The 14,945-nt window shown below is 43.0% G+C and overlaps 1 protein-coding gene across 3 annotated transcripts in view; it reads left to right on the top strand.

Annotated features, from left to right (window-relative positions):
- Positions 1–14,945, top strand: part of Tango6 (transport and golgi organization 6 homolog) — a 144,497-nt gene that overhangs the window by 109,431 nt on the left and 20,121 nt on the right. For all 3 annotated transcript variants that reach the window (XM_042700644.1, XM_042700645.1, XM_042700643.1), the window contains exons 16-17: positions 4,628–4,779; positions 13,443–13,556. In XM_042700644.1, coding sequence (XP_042556578.1) covers positions 4,628–4,779; positions 13,443–13,556 — 266 coding nt within the window. The remainder of the gene's footprint in view (positions 1–4,627; positions 4,780–13,442; positions 13,557–14,945) is intronic.

Genomic DNA, 14,945 nt, shown 5'->3' with positions numbered 1-14,945 from the left:
CTTGTCATAGCTGTGTGACCTGGGATCAGCCTTGCTAAGAGATTGACTGTTGTTTTTATACGTACTGCAAATTCTGCAGTGTCTCAAGCAAGATGATGGGCACACAAATCCTTAGCAGAGAAAGAGGCTTCAAATGCACACAGAATTATTTCATTCCACGGCATCTTATGTCTGGGCTTCAGTGTACCTGCATATTTTATTTTAACTAACATTACCCTCCTGTTCATAAACAGCTGTGTGAAGGAGGGACACTGAAGTAAAAAAAAAGAAGATGTCCTGAGCTGCAGGGAGCATTCAAGGCTGAAATATAATTGTTAATAACTCGAAATTTACCTATGAACTTTTTTTGTTGTTGTTGTGGGGCCCAAACTCAGGGCCTGGACGCTGTCCCTCAGCTCTTCAGCTCAAGGCTAGCGCTCTACCCCTTGAGCCACAGTGCCACTTCTGGCTTTTTCTACTTATTTGGTGCTGAGGAATCAAACCCAGGGCCTCATGCAATGCAAGGCAAGCACTCTACCACTGAGCAGCTTCCCAGCCTCCCAGCCTTACTTATGAACTTTTTAATGATGGATTTTATTAAAAATTAATTGCATTTGGGCTGGGAAGGTGCTCAGTGGTAGAGTGCTTGCCTTGCATGCATGAGGCCCTGGGTTTGATTCCTCAGCACCAATTAAGTAGAAAAAGCCAGAAGTGGCACTGTGGTTCAAGTGGTAGAGCGCTAGCTTTGAGCTGAAGAGCTGAGGGACAGCGCCCAGGCCCAGAGTTCAGGTCCCATGATGACCAAAAAAAAAAAAAAAAGCATTTGAATTATTTAATTCTCTAAATGGCTTTTGAGGAGGAAATCCTGCCTGTCAAGATCTGCCTATCAATCTCATTTTCTTCTAACCTTGACAGAAATTATAGTCTCTGTTGACTCGGGCCCACATATGGCAGTAAATTGTATTTATAAAATGTTACAAAAAGCTATTCATTCTGCTACTGCTATTCTTTATGAACTAAAGGAGAATTCTAGGTCCTGAAATGCAGGAAAACTGAATAGACGATAGTGAGGACAAAAAAGGTACTTGCAGTCAGATCGATGTGTGTCTCCTGTTTCCTTATTGACTGGGTTGCTGGGGGCATGTGGTTCTGCCTGGTGCCATCCCTGGGATCTGCATCCTTCATTTCTCAAACACGTGGGGACCTAAAATGAGAGGGAAAATAGTTGATTTGATGCCCTTTTGTAAGTCACTGATTTAGTGAAGTGATGTATATCATGGATTCTTGACCATTTTACACCTCTGCTCCTTTTTTCCTGCCCCAAAAATATCTGAAAGTACAAGGAGTACAGTCCTGGAAAAAGGAAGAACATGCTTACTAGTTAGATTACAGAGGGGATTTAAACAGTATAGTTGAGATCCTGGAGCCCGGAATGATATGATTTAGACTCAAAGATTTAGAGAAAAATATTTTAGTTCTCTATTTCTACTTCAATCTATTGGGTTTTTTTATTTTATTTGGGGGAGGGGGTCAGTTGTGGGACCTGAATTCTGGGCCTGGGTGCTGTCCCTCAGCTTTTCAGCTCAAGACTAGTGCTCTACCGCTTGAGCCACAGCACCACTTCCAGCTTTTTCTGCTTATGTGGTGCTGAGGAATTGAACCCAGGGCCTCATGCATGCAAGGCAAGCACTCTACCACTGAGCCACCTTCCCAGCCCCTCTACTTCAGTCTGACTCATGAGAGGAAATGAAATACAGAGTGGAACAGGTTTGGGCTGAACTTTACAAAAAAAGTTTGTTTTGTTTGTTTGTTTGCCAGTCAGAGGGCTTGAACTCTGGGCTCGGCGCTGTCCCTCAGCTCTTCAGCTCAAGACTAGTGCTCTACTGCTTGAGCCACAATGCCACTTCTGGCTTTTTCTGCTTATATGGTGTTGAGGAATTGAACCCAGGGCCTCATGCATGCAAGGCAAGCACTCTACCACTGAGTCATGTTCCCAACACCTCTCTTTCTCTCTTTCTTCTATCTTCCTTCCTTCCTTTCCTTCTTTCTTTCTTTCTTTTGTTCTTTTTTTCTATCTTCCTTTCCTTTCCGTTTTCCTTTCTTTCTTCCTTTCCTTCTTTCTTTCTTTGGAAATATAATCTCCATATTTTTCTATAATGGCTTTGAACTCTCTTTGTATCCTAGACTGGCCTCAAACTCATAATCTTCCTGCCTCTACTTCCCCTGTGCTAAGATTATAGGTGTGTACCTCCATACATAGATAGAATTGACTTTCAAGTCATTTAAAATATACATACCATCAATGTTCTTTTGTATTGGCAAATCTAGGTTTTCTGGTGTTTTCCATTGTTAGACATAGAGACATAGATTGATAGAGGAGCCATTATTACAGGTATGAGCCACAGCTGACAGCTGTGTTTTCTGTTTCTTTTTTGCCTTAGCTACCAGAAATCAATCACTAAACTAAAATTTGAGTTCATTTGCAATAACCACCCTTATTAGCCTAGGGTGGCTGTTCTCTTTTCACTTATTTCTTTTCATTTATTTTAATGATCTATGCTTTCAGTAGTACTTATTAGAAGTTGTCTCAAATCTCTTATGGAAGTAAATGAGGAATGAATAGTAACTCACCTGACTAAGAGTAATGGAGAAAGGTCAGAAAGGAAACACTTTGGGAGCTTGGTGAATAAGATAATCTGGCACTGTTGTTAGTAGAATAGTAACCAGATCAGCATTACTGATAAAAGCATCTCTGTGTCACTGTTTTGGCACATTTCCCTCCATTGTCATTGTTTGGTCAGTAGGGTTTTTTGGTTGTTGTTGTTGTTGTTTTTTTGGGGGGGTTTGGTCAGTCATGTGGCCTGAACTCTGGGCCTGGGCGCTGTCCCTCAGCTCTTCAGCTCAAAACTAGAGCTCTACTACTTGAGCCACAGCTTCACTTCCGGCTTTTTTTCTTCTGCTTATGTGGTTCTGAGGAATCAAACCCAGGATCTCATGCATGCAAGGCAAGCACTCTACCACTGAGCCACCTTCCCAGCCCAGTAGGGTTTTTTTTTTTTTTTTAAATTGTTGTTGTTTTTATTGTGATTTGTTTTCAGATAGGTTTTGAGTGACATAGCATAGGAACAATGCTTTTCTCACTTCTGATTGGTCCCAGTGCCTAAACCAGTATCTGCATAAAGTACATATTTGATAAATATTTGAAAAACTAATAAATTAGGCTGGTCATGTAGATCAGTGGTAGATCATGTGCCTTGCATGCATGAGGCCCTGGGTTCAATTCCTCAGCACCACATAAGCAAAAAGAAAAAAGCCGGAAGTGGCTCTGTGGCTCAAGTGGTAGAGCGCTAGCCTTGAGCTGAAGAGCTGAGGGATAGCACCTAGGCCCAGAGTTCAGGCCTCACGACCGGACCCAAAAGTAAATAAATAAATAAATACATGTACAAGGTCCTAGGTTTTTTGGGTTTTTTTCTTTGGTCATGGGCCTTGAACTCTGGGCCTGAGCACTGTCCCTCAGCTCTTCAGCTCAAGGCTAACGCTCTACCACTTGAGCTACAGCACCACTTCCGGTTTTCTGGTGGTAACTTGGAGATAAGAGTTTCACGGACTTTCTTGCCCGGGCTGGCTTTGATTCCCGATCCTCAGATCTCAGCCTCCTGAGTAGCTAGGATTACAGGCGTGAGCCACCAGCACTCAGCAGGGTCCTAGGTTTGATCCTCAGCAGTGTGTGTGTGTGTGTGTGTGTGTGTGTGTGTGTGTGTGTGTGTGTGTGTGTGTGTGTGTGTAGTGTGTGTGTGTGTGTGTGTGTGTGTGTGTCTGCCTAGAAGTTAATATACATTTTTTATCCTCAGCAGTGTGTGTGTGTGTGTGTGTGTGTGTGTGTGTGTGTGTGTCTGCCTAGAAGTTAATATACCTTTTTTTTTTTTGCCAGTCCTGGGGCTTAAACCTCAGGGCCTGGGCACTGTCCCTGAGTTTCTTTTGCTCAAGGCTGGCATTCTACCACTAAGCTACGTTCCCAACCCAGTATGCCTTTTCTTTTTAATTTGTTTGAACTTTAAGTCCCTACATTATTAGTCATCAGCTTGGTCCTCATATGCTCTTACCCTTTTCAGTCTACAATTTTCCCCTTCTTAGGGATTTCCAAGCTGCTTTCTTTTTCTATGTCTTTCTTCCCAACAAGGAGCCTTCTTCCTTTACAACAAATCCCCCCACCCTAGGGCTTTCTTTGTTTCCTTTTTTTTTTTTTGCCAGTACTGGGCCTTGAACTCTGGGTCTGGGCACTGTCCTTGAGCTTCTTTTTGCTTAAGGCTAACACTCTACCACTTGAGCAACTTCCAGCTTTTCCTGTGTATGTGATACTGTGGAATCGAACCCAGGGCTTCATGCATGCTAGGCAAGCACTCTACCACTAAGCCACATTCCCAGCTCTGTTTCCTCTTTTTTTTGTCAGTATGTTGTTCACCTGACGGTGAAACTAAGTGTGATTCATGAACTTACAGACTTACAACTGATTACAGTAACTCAAGCATAATTTTTGTTGGTTATGTGAGTCCTCTGAAAGTATAAGGTGTCATGCAGTAAGCCATAGTGATTCCATTATTCCTTCTTTAGACAAGTGAAATTTTAATTTCTTTCTTTTTTTCTACAGGGGACATGGTCTCAAAGTACCGAGAACCTTTGATCCATACCTTCTTGAGGGGTGCAAGAGACCCAGATAGTACACACAGGGCCAGCAGCTTAGCCAACCTGGGAGAACTATGCCAACGCCTGGACTTCTTGCTTGGCCCTGTGGTTCATGAGGTACTGTATGGTAAACTCCTCCTTCTACTGCTGGTTTTTACTTAGACTTAGGATATAACTTGAGATTGAAAATCAGGAGACCTGTTTTTTTTCCAGCTCTGCTTCTGCTTACCTGGGACATAGTAAACATTGGTCACTTATCTTCTCTATGCTTTCCTATTAACTTTTAACTCCCTATTAATCAGTGTGCTTAGTATAATGTTTTAGTCTCTTTAATTTCCCTATTCTGTCTCTCTTCTTGGTGGAGGTTTAAACTCAGGGCCTCACTTGCTAGGCCTCTACTGCTTGAGCAACACCCAGCCCTTTTTTGCTTTAGTTATTTTACAATAACTCACATTCGTTAGCCCCTATTGATTCTCCTTAAGCTTCGTGTGTAGCTGGAATGACAGACATGACCACCATACCCAGTGATAAGGTCTTGCTTGCTTGTTCAGCTAGCACTCTACCACTTCAACCATACCCCTAACCCAACTTTTTGCAGGTTATTTTGGAAATGGACTCTCCAAATCATATGGATTTTGCTGCCCAGACAGGCTTTGAAGTTCAGTCTTCTAGATCTCAGACTCCTTCCTGAGTAGATAGGATCATAGATGTGAGCTACCAGCTCCTGCTGATTTTCTGTATTTAGACTTTTTTTGATGGTAATAAGATTTGAACTCAGGGGCTGGAAAGGTGGCTCAGTGCTAAAGTACTTGCCTTGCATGCATGAGGCCATGGGTTTGATTCCTTAGCACTATATAAGCAGAAAAAGCCAGAAGTGGAGCTGTGGCTCAAGTGATAGAACGCTAGTCTTGAGCTGAAGAGCTGAGGGATAGTGCCCAGGCCCAGAGTTCAAGCCACATGACCGACAAAAAAAAAAAAAGATTTGAACTCAGGATTAGAGGCATGGCTCAGTTGGCAGAGTGGTAGCCAGTGAGTGAAAGCATCAAGTACCAAGTTAAAATACTGGTCTCAGATCTTTAAAAAAAATGGTTTGAACTCAGGGTCTCATGCATAACACCACTGAGCCACACATCTCCAGCCCTGTTTTTCACTAGTTATTTTTAGGGTAGGGCCTCACTTTCATGTAACTGAATCATGATCCACCTACTTTAGGCTACCCATTGATGCTGAAATCACAAGCATTGGCCACAACCTCCAGATTCTGCCAGGCTGGCCTGGTACCATAATCCTCCCAATCTCAGTCTCCCTGATAGCTTGGGATGACAGATACATACCACTATATCCAGCTGTGATTTGTGAAGGAGGTCTTGAAAAGTTTTCTGGGCTTGCTATTCTGAACCATGTTGTTCCAAGCCTCCCAAGTAGCTACAGTTACAGGCATTAACAACTGGTGCTCAGCTCTCTTATTCAGATCTTTCTTTAAGAAATATCTTAGGAAGTGGCGCTGTAGCTCAAGTGGTAGAGCGCTCGCTTTGAGCTGAAGAGCTGAGGGACAGCGCCCAGGCCCAGAGTTCAAGCTCCACGACCGACAAAAAAAAAAAAAAAAATGTTAAAAATATAATTATTTTTGCTGGGCGCTGGTGGCTCACGCCTGTAATCCTAGCTACTCAGGAGGCTGAGATCTGAGGATCGCGGTTCAAAGCCAGCCCGGGCAGGAGAAACCGTGAGACTCCTATCTCCAATAAACCGCCAGAAAACCAGAAGTAGCGCTGTAGCTCAAGTGGTAGAGCCCTCGCCTTGAGCTGAAGAGCTGAAGGACAGCGCCCAGGCCCAGAGTTCAAGCCCCACGACTGACAAAAAAAAAAGAAATATCTTAGAAGCTGGGCGCTGGTGGCTCACGCCTGTAATTCTATCTACTCAGGAGACTGAGATCTGAGGATCATGGTTCAAAGCCAGCCCAGGCAGGAAAGTCCATGAGACTCTTAACTCCAATAAACCACTAGAAAACTGGAAGTGGCACTGTGTCTCATGCGGTAGAGTGCTCGCCTTGAGCTGAAGAGCTGAGGGATAGCGCCCAAGCCCAGAGTTCAAGCCCCATGACCAACAACAACAACAAAAAAGAAACATCTTAGTTATTGGAGGGGGCTGATGCTCCAATGATAAGGAAGAACAGCAAAACAATGACAACTAGGTAAACTGTGTCCTTTAAATGTCCCCAACATCTGCAGTATGCCAGGCCTTTGTTAGGGGCTAGAGAAACAAACCCTGTTAACCTCACTTAGACCTCTGGGCCTAAGGAATCTAGTGGTAGACCCAGACCCAAATGTCTGTGCTTACAATGAAGTTCATCAGTATAAGTGCTAGGATGCATGTGAGGAGGTGTGAGGAGATGGGTCCAGTTAGAGTGCTGACAAAGATGCCTAGGGGAAGAGATCCTTAGGTCTGAACCTGGGGAACAAGTGAAAGCTAAATAGGCAGGGAGGCAGGGTAGGAATTTCAGGAGGAACAGTGTGTGCAAATGCACCAAGGTGGGGGACAACCTGACCGATTTGAAGAACTGGAAGATCCTGAAGGCTTAAGTGGAAGAGTGGAGGGGGGGGCTAGTTGGCAGCTAAAGCTGAGGCAAGAGAGGCAAGAAGGGGATACACCTCGGAGAACTGAGGCACCAAGAAGCTAAGTCATCCCAGTTTTGCAGATAAGACAAGGCAGGACTAGACTGGAATGTGGGTAGTTAGTTCCAGAATTCATGCCCTTCACCACTCATCTACACTGTCTCTCAGGAATGTTTTCTGCTCAATTATAGGAGTGCTTTTGTGCCTTGACACTGAAGACTGTTGTCATGTCAGAAAAGACACAGGCAGGAAGGGTCATGTAGCCCTGCCTTAATAGAGCTTGTTTTTGGCAGTGAAACTTCAGGAGGCAAAGTATTCTCTCTGATTTGAAAAACCAGGTGTTTCCATCCTGTATAATTTCTGTCTCTTCTTTTCAAATGTTCCTTCTTATGTAGCATCCCACGCTTGCCTCGTCATAGTGCCAAACTAGCTACCCTGGGTGGACGACAAGTTTGGACATGCTTGGAGGCCTGCCAGGTTTACTATTGCAGCTATGCCTACTGTAGTCAGGCAGTTCGGGTCGATTCACATGGCAAGAGTGCCATTTTGGAGGGGAGAGGTAGGCAATAAACAAGTGAACAAATCTATACTACATGAGGGTGGTAAGTTGCTCAGAAAATGTATCTAGTGAAACAAGGATGTCAAAGGGACCTTGTTACAAATGTGACTTGTATGCTCAAGAAAAGCCTTACTGATGACTGACATTCGAACAAGATTTAAGGAGGCAAGGGTCTGATCCAGATAGCTGCGGGTAGAACATTGCAGACAGAGGGAGCTGCAAGCACAGAGGCCCTGAGGCAAGTGCAGATTCGATTGCAGAGAGCAAGGCCCGTATGGCTAAGAGAAGAGTATAAAGAATAGTAGGAGATGGCATGGGAAAGTGGGAGGCCAGTCTAGGTGGGACTTTGACAGATTTGGCTTGCCTATAAGCAGTCAGAGCAGAGCCATGCGATAGTCTAACTTATTCTAGATGACCACAGCTTCTTCTGTGCCAATTCTTCCAAGATCTCATTAAAGCTCTTGAAGCCTGCAGTCTCAGATATACTTAACCTCCAGTGTGTACTGGTGGAGAAGGAACTTCAGCTTTGAGGAAACTTGGCTTTGAGAATCCTGTAGAGAATCCCAAAGAAGCATTTGTGATATTCTGTGCCAGGAATGCTGGAGGACACACATAAAGGACCCCAGTTCTTCCTGTAAGGAAATCTCAGCAGGGTATGAAGTAGACTGGGGGATCAGATCAATGTTATAGCAATAGGCCAAGGGGGTATAGGAATGAGCTGAGACCCTGTTTAGACATGTCTTGGTATCAGGAAGGCTATGATGTGATGATCAAGTGATAGGTAGGCCGAGGAGAGAAGCTCAGTCTATTTTGACATAAAGTTGGATAAATTAGCCACTAAAGATTCCTCTAATGTGATCTGCTTTGGGGCATTTGCCCCTCCTCCAGCTGTTGCATATGGGCATCTGAGGAAAGCTCTCCTCACTCTTGGGTGGCCCAGATTTGGGCATTCTGTTCTTTTTTTATGGTGCTGGATGGTTGGGAAGGAACAGAAAGTATAGGCCCAACCCCTCCAAAATTTTCATACTGGGAATTCAAGTTTTTCTTCTTTGTTGATGCCAAGATTTAACCTGTTTATAGAGTTTTATTAATTTTTTCAAATTTCTCCTTGTCCTTGTCAAGAGCTATATTGCTTGAAACCAAATCTTGGTTTGTTCTTTCATCTTTATCTCTTTCTAGGAGAAGCAGGTTAGTTTAAGTGCACCATTGGGAGGAGTCTGTCCTTAGTCCTGCATACAAGGTGTACCCCAAGTGTCAAGTCCACAGAGCAGTCTACTTTCAATGTTATGACAAACTTCCATATACCTGAGCCTTTGAGGTCTCATACAATGCTGTAGCCTCTGATCTCATGCTTGATTTGAATTTATTACCAGCTTTGCAAATGTTGGTTTCATTTTCTAAGTGACAAGGCTTGTACAATTTGTGGATATGTCAGTACTTGAGATGAGGGTTTGGTGGATATTCTGGGAAACCACCTCACATCCCCAGGAAGCTTAAGCAGTCCCCGTAGTTTCTTCCTGGCAGGTAGAATGAACAAGCTGAGCTCATAGCTCATAATAATTATTGGCTAGACTACCTAACCAATTCAGTTTTCTTAGTTCACCAGGGATCCAATTTAGTAGTAGAAACAAGTTAGTAGATTGACCATAGTTAGCAAAGGAAACTTGAGGGGGAAAAAAGGGGAGAAAAAAGATGAAGTTGGAAAATTGAAGTCATGCTTCCTCCATATATACTTTTTTTTTTTTGGCCCGGTCGTGGGGCCTGAACTCTGGGCCTGGACGCTGTCCCTCAGCTCTTCAGCTCAAGGCTAGCGCTCTACCACTTGAACCACAGCGCCACTTCTGGCTTTTTTCTTATGTGGTGCTGAGGAATTGAACCCAGGGCCTCATGCATGCAAGGCAAGCGCTCTACCACTGAGCCACCTTCCGAGCCCCCCCCTTTTTTTTTTTGGCTATCATAGGGCTTGAACTCGGGGCCTGGGCGCTGTCCCTGAGCTCTTTTGTTCAAAGCTAGCATTTTACCACTTTCCACTGTGAGCCACAGTGCCACTTCCAGTTTTCTGGTGGTTATTTGGAAATGAGTCTCACAGACTTTCCTTCCCTGGCTGGTTTCAAACCACAATCATTAGATCTCAGTCTTCTGAGAAGCTAGGATTATAGGCATGAGCCACCTAGTTCCCAGCATCCTCCATACATACTTCAACACTGTACCTTCTCTCCTGGAATTTTCCAAAGTCAGTTTGGTTAATCTTGCCATTTTTATTATCTTTATTTGTATAGTTCTAATTGTACTTGGTGTGTGCCAGCTGTTTGGGGAGTGATGTTTTTCCTTATTTCTGTTGGCTCTTGCGAAGTGCTAAATTGCTTAAACTGACCTTTAATGTTGCCAGAGCAGTCGTCATCTTTCTGTCTGTATGGCTTGCAGAAGTAGATATGATTCATGTGATTTAACCAGTAAAGAGAAGGCCTTCCATAGTATTGTGTATTAGAATAGTACATTGGCCCTCAGGGCTGGTGTCATGAAGGTCAGAATAGGTTTCTGCCCTTTGGGAGGACTTAAAAACAGAGAATGGAAATGTTACACCAATTCATAAATTAGTAAAGACCTTTCATCATCTTACATCGTCCTTCACCAAAGCTTTTAGTGGTAGAAGGCAATGTTGAGTTTGTCCTTGGAGGTGAGACAGTAGCTCATGCTGACTTATTAGACTGAGTAGATGGAAGTAAGCTGCCTTGAGTCCTTCTAGATCTCATGTTAAATGAAAGGCCTGTAAGTGAACAACATACAAGCAGGGCATGGGGTTTCACCTGCACAGGAAGAGGCTGTTCTTACCTATAGAGGAGATCCACAATACCATAATAAAATTGGATACCTTAAAAACATTTTGCATGAGTAACCATCCCACAGTTTATAGAATTTGATCTCAATGGCAGAGATGTCGAAGAAGGTCACAAACTTCTTCCCTTCTTGAGCCTCTTCCTAATCGTTGAATGGCTCCTCGTGGATAGCACATAAGTCATTTAATGGCCTATAGCAAGCAGGAGACCATTCCAGCAAGGCTTACAAGAACCAGTTCTTCCCTCAATGTCACCTTCAAGGTGACACAAGGATTCAAGAATTGGCCTTAAAGGGAAAGCCCTTTTCCATCCAGTCTGCTACTTCTTGGATATCCTGATTATGGAATCAGTGCCTGATGGTCAGAGCTAGCCTGCACTAAAAGCTGAAGTAGAAGCATGGCCTGCTCAGCATAATGAGGCAGAACCAAAGGGGCAAAGGCAGACACCAGCAGGCTTCTAGGCAGAAAGCCTTCATTGGCAGATGTAAAAGGACTCCAAGGGGAACAGGCAACACTTGGGAACCTCTGATCATGACATGGCCCTGGGCTGGCTTTTGTACATTAGATATTGGATTGAATAAAGCTGAACTTCTGTGTGTCCAGAAGGATTCTGGCCTAGCTCTGACTTGTTCAACTCTTACCTTATAAATATTAAGCCTGAAAGTGGAGGTAGCTATTATATTGTTACCTGTTTGGAGGTGGCCCAAGGAGTTTCCTCCTAGGGCTGAATTCCTTCAACTGTTAATACCAAAGGCACAAAATCCATTGCTGGCATTGGAGTTAGGGGTCTCAGGCCAAGGCCAAAGCAGCTTCCTGGGACTTACTAAACAACAGCCCTCAATGAGTTGTGCTTTTCTGGATTTTCCCTTCCCTTGCAAGCTGCAAGTTTGTCTAATAGATAGAAGTTGATTAAATGCCAGTGTAGCACAGAGGCAATTATATTTAAGAACAGGCTTCTTCCTCTAATCTCTCTGCCATCACTGATTAATTAGATACTTTGAACTATGCCCAACTATTTGAAAGCTGTGAAAACTACAACCTGTGTAGTTAAGATTTCTGCACAAGTATATTTCCTCATTTGTGCCTGTATTTACCACTCTTAAAACATAATATGTATTTACACATGTTTCCAAAGACACAATCTGGATATTTTCTTATCATGGTTAAAATCTTTCTACTGATGGCTAGGAAATACAGACACATAGTAAAACCAATAACAAAAGCATATGAGACATGAATTTAGTTAATTTAGACAAACCTTCAGATTGTTAGTGCCATTGATCACATTGCAAAAGTGCATGATTGCCTCAGAGAGGTTTGTGGTCATTATCATCTTCTGTACTGAAATTTTAGGGTTTTTGTTGTTGTTGTTGTTGTTTTGTTTTGTTTTGTTTTTACTAAATAGGAGCCATGGTAGGGTGAATGGTACAGGACATAGAAACAGTTTCAGTGGCCACAGCAGTGCTATACCCCTCTGTCATGGTAACCAATAAACTTCTGTTTCTCTTTAAAAAAAAAAAGTTTCATTTTATTACATATAATAATTAGCAGTATGACTGCGAGCATGTTTTGCAAGTAATTTCTAGTTTTTCTCTTCTGTTATAAAATTGTCTTTGAATCATTTCTCTGCCTTTTGGCTAAGTTCAAGCATAGAATTGTCTTTGGAAGTAACTGAGCATGGAAAGCTCTGTCTCACCAATGAAGAAGCCCAGGCAGAAATTGCTCAAACTGGCTGCTGCTGACTTTATGAGGGTGGTTGCTAGATTTGTAGGACAAGGATATGTCAGTCATACCAATGAAGGTCAGTTTACCTGTTTCTCAATTTCTATGTTGGACATTATGCTGCCATATTCATGCCGGACCTTGAACTCTGAAGTCTCTTTAGGGAAATCTCCATGGTTCTCAGATCTCAGAAGCAGCTATGTTTTAGACTGTTTTTCCTACCTCCAATATATCCCCTCAGAAGAACACATGATAATTTTTCCTGCTTTTGAAGAGACAGTCACACTTAACCTTACCTTTTTTCTTTTTTCTTTTTTTTTTTTTGCCAGTCCTGGGGCTTGAATTCTAGGCCTGGCCACTGTCCTGAGCTGCTTCTGATTAAGGCTTGCACTCTACCACTTGAGCCACAGCACTACTTGCAGCTTTTTTTTTTTTTTTTGTCAGTCATGGGGCTTGAACTGTGGGCCTGGGTGCTGTCCCTCAGCTCTTCAGCTCTAAGCTAGTGCTCTACCACTTGAGCCATAGCACTACTTCCAGTTTTCTAGTGGTTTATTGGATATAAGAATCTCATGGACTTTCCTGTCTGGGCTGGCTTTGAACTGTGATCCTCATATCTCAGCCTTCTGAGTAGCTAGGATTACAGGTATGAGCCACCAGAGCCCAGCTACTTGCAGTTTTTTCTGTTTATGTGGTACTGAGGAATCAAACCCAGGGCTTCATGCATGCTAGACAGGTACTCTATGACTAAGCCACATTTCCAGCCTGACCTTACCTTTTTTTGAAATACATATTATATATATATATATATATATATTCCCCACTTGCTATAATCCTTTCTGAATTCCAAACCAGATTTTATCTTTGTAGACAAGCCATACTGCATCAAGAGCTCTATGCCTAGTTCTCACCTTCTAAATTGAACATGAGGAAATGGATCCACTCCGCTCTAAGCTACATTGCTCTTGATAAATGTGTAGAAAGTGGAACACAGTTGAAAGGCTAGTGATAATTGTGCAGTACTGATTTTTATTGACTTTTCTCACTCTCCTAGGTGACAGCTTGCCTGATTGCTCTGGCTAAAACAGACCATGATGTTCAAGTGCGCAGAGCTGCCATCCATGTGATTGTTGTGCTGCTTCGGGGCCTCAGCCAGAAAGCTACTGAGGTAAGTCAGTCCCTTGCCATGTGCAACTTCCTACCTCTTTGGTTTTATTCTTCAGCCTTAATTTTACTGGAGCACGCTCAAATCTTTTGCCTAGATTTATGCAAATGAATCAGTCAACAGGAACTTTTTTAGCAGGAAAATAGTATTGTTTACATCTTCAATAAGAGTCTGTTTCCTCTGTGATATGTTGGCCAAGCCACCCAGTAACTGCCACAGCAAAACCAGAGCACACTTTTACAGATGGAGGCTCTGAATTCTGGCATTCCCCTCCTGGCAGAGCAGGTTCCAAGGTGAGTTAGCTGCTGCACATTAACCCTGTCACTGCGGCCTGAACTTTAGTGACTTGTCTTCCTGACTCATTTCATTGTTCATGCTGAGTTACTAAAGGCCTTCACTTAAAAGCCTTCCTTTTCTAGTTCTAAGTTCAGGCCATGGATTTTCATTGCTGCATATATTACACTTTCTTCCTTCCTCAAATCAGTTTGGCTATATTTCTCCCCAGTGTATGACTAGAACAGGAAGAAAGTGTATATATTCATATGTGTGCTAAGAATGAGTGACCTCGAAATTAATTTTCTTCTTGATCCTAATGGAAACTTATTCCCAGAGTTTGCATTAATAATTCACTTCCTGGCATCCACAATTCTCATCTGTGACTTACATATCCGTATTTAACCAAGTGTCAAGGAAGCCATTATAAGAGTGGTTGTTTGTCTCACAGAGAGGCTTTATTCATGATAGAATTTTACTGTATCAAGTTCCTGATACCTGTTTGTACAAGCATGGGTTCATTAGTGATCTCCTTCCTTTTCTATACAGCTATATTTTCTCTCTAAATGCCTACTTGCTATTTCAGCTTAGTAGCAAGACTGTTGATCTCCAAATGGACCCTTCCTTCATCATTACCCTCAGCTGAATTTTTCTCGCTTCTTATCTGCTTTGAACAGGTTGTTTGTATTGAATGATTTCTGGTATAAACATACTCAACTATAAAAACTCTTAACTACAATGGCTAAAACAAGTAAAGATTTGTTTTTCTCATATCACAAGAAACAGGTAGGTAGATAGTGGGGGTTAGCAGACAAGTGACAACAGGGCCAATATTTCTATAATCTTCATGGCCTGGATCTCATGACTGTAGGACCATAACAACCATGCCACTGTAACTAGTTTAAATGAGTAAGAAATAAGAGAAGGCCAGCCTAGGGGCTGGGAGGGTGGCTCAGTGGCTTGCCTTGCATGCATGAGGCCCTAGGTTCGATTCCCCAGCACCACATAAGCAAAAAGAAAAAAAGTCGGAAGTGGCGCTGTGGCTCAAGTGGTAGAGTGCTAGCCTTGAGCTGAAGAGCTGAGGGATAGCGCCCAGGCCCAGAGTTCAGGCCCCACGAC

Source organism: Dipodomys spectabilis, unplaced genomic scaffold, assembly GCF_019054845.1.
Source record: "Dipodomys spectabilis isolate Male_0828 unplaced genomic scaffold, ASM1905484v1 ptg000273l, whole genome shotgun sequence".
NCBI classification, from domain to species: domain Eukaryota; kingdom Metazoa; phylum Chordata; class Mammalia; order Rodentia; family Heteromyidae; genus Dipodomys; species Dipodomys spectabilis.
Note: the sequence above shows the minus strand (reverse complement) of the source record. Positions and strands in the feature narration are given on the sequence as shown.